At 42.0% G+C, this 12,036-nt stretch overlaps 1 protein-coding gene across 1 annotated transcript in view; it reads right to left on the bottom strand.

The window, feature by feature from the left end:
• The window catches only part of ST8SIA1 (ST8 alpha-N-acetyl-neuraminide alpha-2,8-sialyltransferase 1), a 148,856-nt gene that overhangs the window by 106,333 nt on the left and 30,487 nt on the right, over positions 1-12,036 (bottom strand). The window contains exon 2 of the mRNA XM_060776535.2: positions 2,518-2,662. Within this exon, the coding sequence (XP_060632518.2) occupies positions 2,518-2,619 (102 nt within the window). The 5' untranslated portion in view covers positions 2,620-2,662. The remainder of the gene's footprint in view (positions 1-2,517; positions 2,663-12,036) is intronic.

Here is a 12,036-nt window from a genome sequence, read left to right as displayed (position 1 = left end):
ATGAGAGTCCTTCAATTGGTACCAACCTACTAACGTAAACCAATTTTAATTCTAACTCAACTGGTCCAACATGAGCCCTGAAAGCTTTAGGGCCCTTCGATATCCCAGAATATCAAGGGAGAAATTCCGTGATATCTGCTTTGAACTGGGTTATTCTGCTTTGGTTAGACCACACCTGGAATATTGTGTCCAATTCTGGGCACCACAATTCAAGAGAAATATTGATATCCACACTTTCCATAATTTGGAATTTTCTGCCTTGATATTCAGGGATATAGGGCTGTGTCGAAGGGCTCTAAGATAATAGAGGCATCTCATCCTTGGTGGCCTTAGATATGGCAACTATCTCCTGAAATTCGAGGACGATACACACAACAGCAAGGGCATTCTTAAGATTCCCGCACAATAATATGTGCTCTGTCTTTAAATCAACAAAGCCTCCGTTACTGAACCTTGTGCCACTTGTTTCTTACGTGCAATTTCACAGGGAGCCACTATTGTTGTTGTTCTAGCTTGCTTTGTTTGAACGAACACTGTTGGTGATGATTAACTGAGGAAACGTGTCAAAACCCACAATCCCAAAGTCTGAAATCATTTATTTATTTTTTGCAAGGATTAGATTTTCTCATGCTCTCCCAGGCACGATATTAATCTGCAAGAATGAGACTCACATGAGAATTCAGTACAAATAGTAAATAAGCATTTTCATAGGAGAAGCATTGGCCTGATTGGGAGGTGCAGATGTTTCTCTAAAAGGGGTAATAGTTGGGAAAGATGAACAATTCATATTCGGAAAATCTGAAAAATGAAGCGATTGCAATCTCAGGAAATTGACAACTCCTCCTTGAGTTTCAGAAAAAAAAACAAGCAAACAAAAGGACATATTTATTGGAAGTCTTGTCCTAAACTCTGTTGTCGATTAGACCTATCTTATCAGCAGGTTTGTCTTCATTTAAAAACATCCTAAACTAACTTTTTAAACAACATCCTATAACTAATACTTTATCTATCCGAATGTATCTCCCTTTGCGAAGCATCAAAGACCTTAAGATCTTCCGGGGAGGCCCTGCTCTCAAGTCCCACCACCATCGCAGTCGCACTTGGTGGGAACGAGACAGGGCCTTCTCCATGGTGGCCCCTCATCTATTCAACTCTCTCCCTAGTGAGGTTAGATCTGCCCCCTCCTTCCTGACCTTCCAGAAGAAACCGAAATCCCGGCTTTGGGATCAGGCATTCGCAGAATAGACTGATTGCACTGAGGAAGACAAGATTTTATCTGACCACAGTTTGGACTGAGCTGGATGACATTTTTAACTTGGTGAACTGGTTTTTTAATGTATATTTTATTATGTATATGGTTGTTTTTATTATGTGTTTACATTATAATGGCACTGAATGTTTGCCTATTGGAAGCCATTCTGAGTCCTTCCTTGGAGGTCGAGAAGGACGGGTATAAATATTCTAAATATTTGTGCTCGGAAGCTAATTGGCAACTTGCGAGGCTGCCAATTAGCTTCCGAGCACAATTCAAAGTGCTGGTGTTAAACTATAAATCCCTAAACGACTCCAACCCAGCTTACTTGTCCTATGAACCATCAAGATTGTTAAGATTGTCTGGAGGGGCCCTGCTCTCGGTCCCACCAGCCTCGCAAGCATGCCTGGTGGGGACGAGGGACAGGGCCTTCTCGGTGGTGGCCCCTCGGCTCTGGAACTCCCTCCCACTGGAGATTAGAACTGCCCCTTCTCTTCTGACTTTTAGAAAACAGGTGAAAACCTGGCTCTGGAAACTGGCATTTGACAAGTGAGTCAATAACTCGTGGCTATATGGATGGATGGTGATAAACAACTATTTTATTGTGACGACTTGGCCATTGTAATTATATGATTGTATTTTTGGTATTTTAATGTGTTAATGTATTATGAAATGTGATGTTTTTAAATGAATAATACCTTATTGTTGCTTCTAGATGTTACTTTCAAAAGGGAATTTAAGGCATTTTTTCGAAGCATTTTGACATGATTTTGTTCATGCCATTCTATTATTATTATTATTATTATTATTATTATTATTATTATTATTATTTGATACACAGCAAGATTAGTACACAGCAAAGAAGATCACAAAGCTGGTTTTTGTATTTGATCACACAACGGACACTTCCCAAGTGTTTAGGACTGTGTGATGTATCGGAGAATAACACATGCAGATCCAAGGAGGGTGGCATTTTGCAGCTGACAGATGGTAATTTTCTCAGCACTGATTGTTTTTAAGTGCAGGCCAAGTTCTTTAGAGACTGTACCCAGTGTGCCGATCACCACAGGGACTACTTTACTATTATTATTATTATTATCATCATCATCATCATCATCATCATCATCATCACCATAATCATCCAAGATCTTGCACAGTTTCACAGTGCCTTAGAACATAACCAGAAAAATTGCTACAGCTACCATATTAATTAGCTACAATACAGGAATGTTTACCCAACCAAATAAAACAAGATTGTTACTAACCTTTGGGAAAAGTGAGAAAGTTTCGTTGTCAATGGTGAAGGAGTACAGAAATTCACCGTCATACCAGAGGTTCTTTCCCACCGGAGAGTTCTCCTTTGTCATTGCAAAGAGCTGACCAGGGTCACAGCACTCTTTTAGCAGTTTCCTAGGAGAAGAAAACAGAAAAGACAGGCATATGAGATGGATACATCGATGAGAAGTATTTTTCAGCTTTGCACAAGAAATATGGGAAATGGGATGGGAATCTTTCAGCCCTTGGGCTTCATGGTGTCAAAAGAATCACAGAATTGGAAGCGAGTCAAAGGTCTATCCTTTTGGAGCATGTAAGTTGGTGAGTGTGGTAACTGAAAATGCAAAGCATGAAGCCACACCTGGGGAGCTAGCTGAGCCTGGGAGTTTGGGCAACAGTTACATTTTTAGTCTTGTGCTGTGCAGGAGATTGCAGAGAGAGAGAGAGAGTTCATGCTTCATGAGCTGCTGGAAGAAGATTTTCCACATGGACACCTAAAAACCATTCTGAATCTCTCAAAAAGGACATCGTATGAGTCAATGCAGCTGATCACAATATTTTATATATGTTGCTCTGCATTAAAAAGAGTAAACTTCTTGTTCTTTATTGATCTTCTGTGTGGCCTATTTTCTTTCTCTGGCAAGACAGTGTGTGGATTGATAAAATGTGAACTATGAATGATTTTAATTACACCACACATCCATGCAGGAACACAAAACCAGAGCACTCCTAACAGATGGCCATCCAGCCTCTGTTTTAAAGCCTATCTCTGGATACCAAAAATGATGAAAGAAAACTGTATCTTTTGAGGGATGAAGTAATAATGGGAGAGCAACACAATTGCCTAATTATGGTATAATTATTAAAAGACTTCTGAATAATTGTGGGCTACTGTGGAAGTTGTGGGAGAGTTGGAGATATTTATTTATTTAACATGTCAGAGGCAACCAGACAACTGTATTACATTTCTAACAGAACAAAACAGACAAACAGACAAAACACAAAATTTGCAAGCTTGGTTGTTGATTAAATGTCCTTTGACCAGTATCTGGCCACTTGGAGTGCCTCTCGTGTTGCCGCAAGGAGGTCCTCCATTGTGCATGTGGCAGGGCTCAGGTTACATTGCAGCAGGTGGTCTGTAGTTTGCTCTTCTCCACACTCGCATGTCGTGGATTCCACTTTGTAGCCCCATTTCTTGAGGTTGGCTCTGCATCTCGTGGTACCAGAGCGCAGTCTGTTCAGCATCTTGTGGTGCCAGAGCACAGTCTGTTCAGCGCCTTCCAAGTCGCCCAATCTTCTATGTGCCCAGGGGGGAGTCTCTCATTTGGTATCAGCCATTGATTGAAGTTCTGGATTTGAGTCTGCCACTTTTGGACTCTCGCTTGCTGAGGTGTTCCAGCGAGTGTCTCTGTAGATCTTAGAAAACTATTTCTTGATTTAAGTCGTTGATGTGCTGGCTGATACCCAAACAAGGTATGAGCTGGAGATGTCACTGCCTTGGTCCTTTCACTATTGGCTGCTACTTCCCGGCAGATGTCAGGTGGTGCAATACTGGCTAAACAGTGTAATTTCTCCAGTGGTGGAGGGTGCAGACACCCCATGATAATGCGGCATGTCTCATTAAGAGCCACATCTACTGTTTTAGTGTGGTGAGATGTGTTCCACACTGGGCATGCATACTCAGCAGCAGAGTAGCATAGCACAAGGGCAGATGTCTTCACTGAGTCTGGTTGTGATCCCCAGGTTGTGCCAGTCAGCTTTTGTATGAAATTGTTTATAGCACCCACTTTTTGCTTGATATTCAGGCAGTGCTTCTTGTTACTGAGACTGACCAATCAGAAGTCCAGGGGGACTATTAAAATGGTTCTAACGTTATTGCTTCTCTTGATGGAGATGAAACTCCTGAAGGAACCTTTCTCAGCTGACGCAAGGCCACCCCTGACCCAAGGGACTTAGAAGTAGGACCATTCCTATGTATAGCAATAAGATTATGGCTTTATTCCAGTTTGGGTTTTTATACCTTAAGATTTTTTTTTCTGTAATGCCTTCTTGGTTTTGTTTTCTATGATTAAACTGAACCCAAGGGTTATGACTCTAAGGAAATATAATCTGGCGACTGTACTGTCTGACAAAGCACTTTGTGGATTGATATTTTCCTTTTCCTGAAAGTGGAGGAGATGGCAATCTAGTCTACTTAGAATCATAGAATCATAGAGTTGGAAGAGACCTCATGGGCCATCCAGTCCAACCCCCTGTCAAGAAGCAGGAATATTGCATTCAAAGCACTCCTGACAGATGACCATCCGGCCTCTGTTTAAAAGCCTCCAAAGAAGGAGCCTCCACCACACTCTGGGGCAGAGAGTTCCACTGCTGAACGGCTCTCACGGTCAGGAAGTTCTTCCTCATGTTCAGATGGAATCTCCTTTCTTGTAGTTTGAAGCCATTGTTTCATGTCCTAGTCTCCAGGGAAATAGAAAACACGCTTGCTCCCTCCTCCCTGTGGCTTCCTCTCACATATTTATACATGGCTATCATGTCTCCTCTCAGCCTTCTTATCTTCAGGCTAAACATGCCCAGCTCTTTAAGCCACTCTTCATAGGGCTTGTTCTCCAGAACCATATCATCCAAAGTTTTGGGTGCAGAGCCAAGCAATTCTCTTTGCACATAACACCAGCTAGATTTGTAACAGGCTGACATTAAATAAATTAAATCAGTGACCGATGTGGCTCCATCAGGCAAAAGTAGCAGAGGGAGAAAAAGGAAGCAATGCTACTCAGTCATTCTTTAGGGAAGTTTGCTTGATTTGTTTTTTCCTCTCTGCAGCTGTCACCCCGCAATGGCTATTCTATCAGGAGGGAAGAAGAAGAGGGACCTTGTTGGTTCTGCTAAGAGGCCACCTTTGAGTCTTGTTGAAGAGAGGAAACCAGAGTATAAATAAATATGATCATCATCACCATCTGTTTCCTATCTGTGACTAAATAAAAAAAAATCCACCAGAACATGGAAGAGGGAAAGGAAGGTTAAAAGTTCACCCCATCAGTTCAGCTAAGGGTTGAACTCCATCTTTAAGATTTTAACTGGACATCAGAATAGCTACAAGGGAGATTCATTAAAGGTTTCTCCTGACCCACTTCTATTTATCACAGGATGCTGAAACTGCACACGCGTAATGATATAAGTATCTATAGGTTACGTGCCAATTTACAACTCAGAACTGATAACGGTCTTGATTTTAGAGGTGCTGAAGTGGTGTGAGGTTTGAGAATGGATCCAGTGGAGTACAGAGCAGTCCTCAAGTTGAAAGGTCGCACACCAAAAGAGACGTTCGATGAGATGAAAGAGGTTTATGGTGATGGTTCCCCAACATATGATGGAGCCAAGAACTGGCATCGTCAATTCAAATGGGGCGCGACTGGTGGGAACGAGAGACAGGGCCTTCTCAGTGGTGGCCCCTTGGCTGTGGAACTCCCTCACTAGGGATAGTAGATCTGCTCCTTCCTTCCTGACATGACCAAGCCTTTGGGAACCTAGTGCAATAGATAAACATGGAACTATGTGATATCGAATACTGAAATGGCTTAGATGAGGTTTTTGGAAGATGAGGCTAATAGTGAAGGTAGTGGTTTTATATCATAGAATCAAAGAGTTGGAAGAGACCTCATGAGCCATCCAGTCCAACTCCCTGACAAGAAGCAGGAATATTGCATTTAAATCACACCTGACAGATGGCCATCCAGCCTCTGTTTAAAAGCTTCCAAAGAAGGAGCCTCCACCACACTCCGGGGCAGAGAGTTCCACTGCTGAACGGCTCTCACAGTCAGGAAGTTCTTCCTCATGTTCAGATGGAATCTCCTTTCTTGTAGTTTGAATCCATTGTTTCGCATCCTAGTCTCCAAGGAAGCAGAAAACAAGCTTCCTCCCTCCTCCCTATGACTTCCTCTCACATATTTATACATGGCTATCATATCTCCTCTCAGCCTTCTCTTCTTCAGGCTAAACATGCCCAGCTCCTTAAGCCGCTCCTCATAGGGCTTGTTCTCCAGACTCTTGATCATTTTAGTCGCCCTCCTCTGGGCACATTCCAGCTTTTCAATATCTCTCTTGAATTGTGGTGCCCAGAATTGGACACAATATATGTTTTTAAAGGTTTTAATGTACATATTTTATAATTCCGTTTTAAATGTTTACTGTATTTTTTACATTGTTTTAACAACATCGAATAGTTGCCTATGTTGTAAAGCGGCCTTGAGTCACCTTCGGGTTCAAGAAAGGTGGGGTAGAAATATCGTTACCAAATAAATAAAAAATATTCATTTATTTATTTGAGTTTCTTAGGGGTACTATATTAATTAAATCCATGAATAATATAACCCTCAAAAGTTAAATTCACATATGTAGAGGTCTGTCCATACTTTTGCTGGTTTTCTTTTAAGCAAGGGTTTATGATTTTTTTTAATCTTATATTAGCCACTCTGAGAGCGTTTGCGGCTGAACAGTTGAGTAAATACTGTTCTTCTTATTTATCAATAGTAACAAGAATTGTGTACGCCAACTGTACAAAACGTCTAAAGCTATGTATTGGTAGAACCTCATCAATCATCTCCCGCATTCAAGGGCAGGTCATTTTTAAACAAATGGTTGCTTGATGCCCATTGTCTTGTATAGAGTTGTGTCAATATATCTAAATGCATTGGATCCTAGTAACCGCTTGTAGACTCTGAGCTCTTATCAAAGCTTAGAAAAATAGGTTTACCTAACATAGTACATTTATGTACTATGTACATATAGGCATTATTTTTATTGTTAGCTTTTGGTTCATCTTGATGGTCTTTAAACAGGAGTGGGAAACATACAGTTCATTAGATTGTTGTGATTTTTCGGTGCTGTATGGCCATGTTCCAGAAGCGTTCTCTCCTGACATTTCACCCGCATCTATGGCAGGCATTCTCAGAGGTTGTGTGGTTTGCTGGAAACTAGGAAATGGGGTTTATATATCTGTGGGATGTCTTGGGTGGGAGAAAGAACTCTTGTCTGGTCAAGGTATGTGTGAATGTTTCAACTGGCCACTTTGATTAGGGGATTGTGGCACAGCTGGCTGAGTGTCAACTGCATTAAGATCACTCTGACCAAAAGGTCATGAGTTCGAAGCCAGCCCGGGTTGGAGTGGGCTTCCAACCAATTGTGTAGCCTGTTGTCGACCTTTGCAACCCAAAAGACAGTTGCATCTGTCAAGTAGGAAAATTAGGTACCACCTTGTGTGGGGAGGCTAAATCAACTAATTTATGAGGCCATAAAAAAGACTCCAGCAAAGCATTCCAGCGGGGAATGCGGAAGTACTTCATCAGTGTCGCAGATGGACAATGAAAGCGACAGCTCCCCTGGCATCCAGAAAAAAGTTAAATAGCCTCTGTGTATGTCTGTATACGTTGTATGCCAAATTGGCGTTGAATGTTTGCCATATATGTGTACATTGTAATCCGCCCTGAGTCCCCTGCGGGGTGAGAAGGGCAGAATAGGTGCTCTGCTATGGCTAACATAGGGGCCACCAAATGCAGAGTTGCCCAAACATGAATCACAGAACATGAAAGGCACTGCAGACTAATTCAGCCAGAGAGGTCAGCCATAGCAGAGCACCCGATGAACCAACCTGGACACAGCCTATTATTTGAGAACACAGAAATGCTGGACCACTCTCACAATCACCATGTCAGACTACACAGAGAAGCCATTGAAATCCACAAGCAAGTGGACAATTTCAACAGAAAGGAGCACCTGATGAACCAACCTGGACACAGCATATTATTTGTGATATGGAATCATAGAATCATAGAATCAAAGCATTGGAAGAGACCTCATGGGCCATCCAGTCCAACCCACTGCCAAGAAACAGGAACATTGCATTCAAATCACCCCTGACAGATGACCATCCAGCCTCTGTTTAAAAGCTTCCAAAGAAAGAGCCTCCACCACACTCTGGAGCAGAGAGGTCCACTGCTGAACAGCTCTCACAGTCAGGAAGTTCTTCCTCATATTCTTCTTCATGAATCATAGAATCATTGAGTTGGAAGAGACCTCGTGGGCCATCCAGTCCAGCCCTCTGCCATTATATCAAGGTGGCCAATTGTAACAATCACACCTATCTCAAACAGACAATAGTTCTTTCTCCCACCCTGGACAATTCCACAGATATAGAAACCCCAGTTTCCAACAGACCCGACAATCTCTGAGGATGCCTGCCATAGATGCAGGTGAAACGTCAGGAGAGAATGGTTCCGGAACATGGCCATACAACCCGAAAAACTCACAACAACCCAGTGATACCAGCCATGGAAACCTTCGACAATACATACCTAGCTTCATTCACACCTAGCTCCAGCAGACAAGAGTTCTTTGTCCCACCCTGGTCTTTCCACAGATATATAAACCCATTTTCCTACTTCCAACAGACCTCACAATCTCTGAGGATGCCTGCCATAGATGCAGGTGAAACGTCAGGAGAGAATGCTTCTAGAACATGGCCATACAGCCCGAAAAACTCACAACAAACCAGTGATTCCAGCCATGAACGCATTTGACAATACATACAGTTCATTGCTTAATTGAATTTAATGTGTCCGTGTGGCTCTGCTGGATGTCTGAAAGCCAAGACAAAGTGTCCATTTGGATACACAACAGATGCTTTTTAAAAATGCCTTGTTACAAGGGGTTATTTGCATTCATTTGAAATGGTTTAAAGTGTTCTGGTCTAAAATGGGACTATAATAGAAAGAAGGTAGTGATTCTAAGCCGCCTTGCTGAGAAGCTCAGTGCCCACTGAACTTTTCCATTTCCTGCCATCTGCTGCTAGTCTTGCTATATCATCTCTTTCCTTCATCCTTCTGCCCTGAAGCTCCCTCCATGCCTTTTTTTTGTCATCATTCCTCACCCTCCTGGAGCTACTGGGTTTATTTCATCACGCCGGAAATTTGTCCAGGAGGGATCGTCTTCCTTTCCTTTCTGTTCATGCTTCTAGGCTTCCTCCTGCTCTGGTGGTGGTCAGCTTCAATATTTGATGAAATCTGATTTGATTTAAAGCATTTGGAGAAGGGAAAAACACTGTAGTAGGTAACATAGCAGTACAAAAAATGTGATTTTCACTTATTCGATTCCAGGAAAGAATGAGATCAGTGCAAAATTGCACTTCATAGTGTTGCTGAGCTTTATACAATAAGGTTTTATATTGCTCAGTTCTATAAGGATCAGTTTAGAAAGTTAATGCAGTTTACTCTAGGTAAGTGGGAACAGGAATGTTGAAACATATTGTTTCTCCAACCAAGTATCAAACTGTAATTGTAGCACATTGATACCAGCTTCATCAAGGCTGCATCGACACTGAGGATTAATGCAGTTTGACACCACTTTAATGCCATGGCTGATTGCTATGGAATTCTGGGATTTGTAATTTGGTAAAGCGCTAGTGCTTTTTGGCGGTGAAGGTGAGTCGTGTCTTAAAATGATAGATCTCATGATTTCACAACACTGAGCCTTGGTGGTTAAATTGATGCCAAACTGCATTAATTTTACAGTGTAGATGCACCCTCAGGCTCTTTCATTCACAGGGACAATGCTATCACCTCCTAACCCTCTTACAAGAAGCACTGCTTGAATATCAAGCAAAAAGTGGGTAGAAATAACATAGTATGAAAGCTGACTGGCACAACCTGGGGATCACAACCAGACACAGTGAAGACATCTCCTCTTGCACTTTGCTACTCTGCTGCTGAGTACGCATGCCCAGTGTGGGACACATCTCACCATGTTAAAGCAGTAGATGTGGCTCTTAATTAGATATACCGCATTATCATAGGATATCTAAACCCTACACCAGGGGTCCTCAAACTTTTTATACAGAGGGCCAGGTCACAGTCCCTCAAACTGTTGGAGGACAGGATTATAATTTGAAAAAAAAAAAGAATGGATTCCTATGCACACTGCACATATCTTATTTGTAGTGCAAATAGCACTTTAAAAACAATACAATAATTAAAATGAAGAACAATTTTAACAAATATAAACATAATAGTATTTCAATGGGAAGTGTGGGCCTGCTTTTGGCTGATGAGATAGGATTGTTGTTGTTGTCATGTGGTTTTAAGTCATTTCAGACTTAGATTGACCCTGAGCGAGGGCTGGGTAAATGACCTTGGAGGGCTGCATCTGGCCCTCAGGCCTTAGTTTGAGGACCCCTGCCCTACACCATTGGAGAAATTATACTGTTTAGATAGTATTGCACCACCTGACATCTGTTGGGAAGTAACAGCCAGCAATGAAAGGACCAAGGCATTGACATCTCCAGCCCATCCTCTGTTTGGATATCAGCCAGCAAACCAATGGCTTAAATCAAGAAATAGCTTCCTAAGATCTACAGAGATACTAACAGGAACACATCAGCAAGTGAGAGTCCAAAAGTGGCAGGCTAAAACCCGGAACCTCAATCAGTGGCTGAGACTGGATGAGAGACTTCCCCCTGGACACACAGAAGACTGGGCGACTTGGAAGGTGCTGAACAGAATGTGCTCTGACACCACGAGATGCAGAGTCAACCCTAAGAAATGGGGCTACAAAGTGGAGTCCACAACAGGTGAGTGTGGGGAAGTACAAACTACAGACCACCTACTACAATGCAGTCTGAGCATGGACAATGGAGGACCTTCTCACATGGACAATGGAGGACCTTCTTACAGCGACACCGGAGGCACTCCAAGGTGCCAGCTTCTAGTCAAAGGAAATTTAGCATAATGCCCAGTTTTTTTAACTTTGTGGTTTTTCTATACATTATAACTGCACCTTCAGTTCGATTCTGACACAATAAATAAATAAAATAAACTCCTTAAGATTTTCCCTTTGACTCTTAGCTTATCTACACACATCATAGTAGCTGGAAATGGTTTACATGAACCATTTTTGCCATCAAGTTGACTTCAATTCATGGAGACCATATGGAGATCTTGTAAACTTGAGATCTCCAAGTTTACGAAGACCCTATGGATTAAAATCTCCAACAAATGCTGTGCACAGATAGTTTTACAAACTACCGACAAATTCTGTAACAATTCTAATCAGTTTCTGACACAGACAGTGGTCACAAAGTCCTCGGATCATTTCTAGTAAAACAAACAAACAATTCCAGCCAAATATGGAGATTTGCTGCTCCTGGAAATCCTCAGGAGTTGCCATTTTGCCCTCAAGCAAACTGCAGGGTTCTGCTTTAGTGTATCAAGAGGGAAGTTTTTTTTTCCAGAAAATATGTTTTTTTCATCACTTCTCATTTCTAGAAAATGCAAAAAAGCCACAGTCAAAGATTGGTGGCTGGCTTTCACTGAACACTTGCCACCTCATCCTTGCAACTGGAGATTTTAGGAATTGCACATGAAACCTTTTGCATATAAAGCATGTAGTCTGCCAGCTGAGTGACAGACTACATGCTTTGTAGTCTTTCCCATCAGAGAGTTCTCCTTTGTCTTTTGTCT

Source organism: Anolis sagrei, chromosome 5 (genome assembly GCF_037176765.1).
Source record: "Anolis sagrei isolate rAnoSag1 chromosome 5, rAnoSag1.mat, whole genome shotgun sequence".
NCBI classification, from domain to species: Eukaryota; Metazoa; Chordata; class Lepidosauria; order Squamata; family Dactyloidae; genus Anolis; species Anolis sagrei.
Note: the sequence above shows the minus strand (reverse complement) of the source record. Positions and strands in the feature narration are given on the sequence as shown.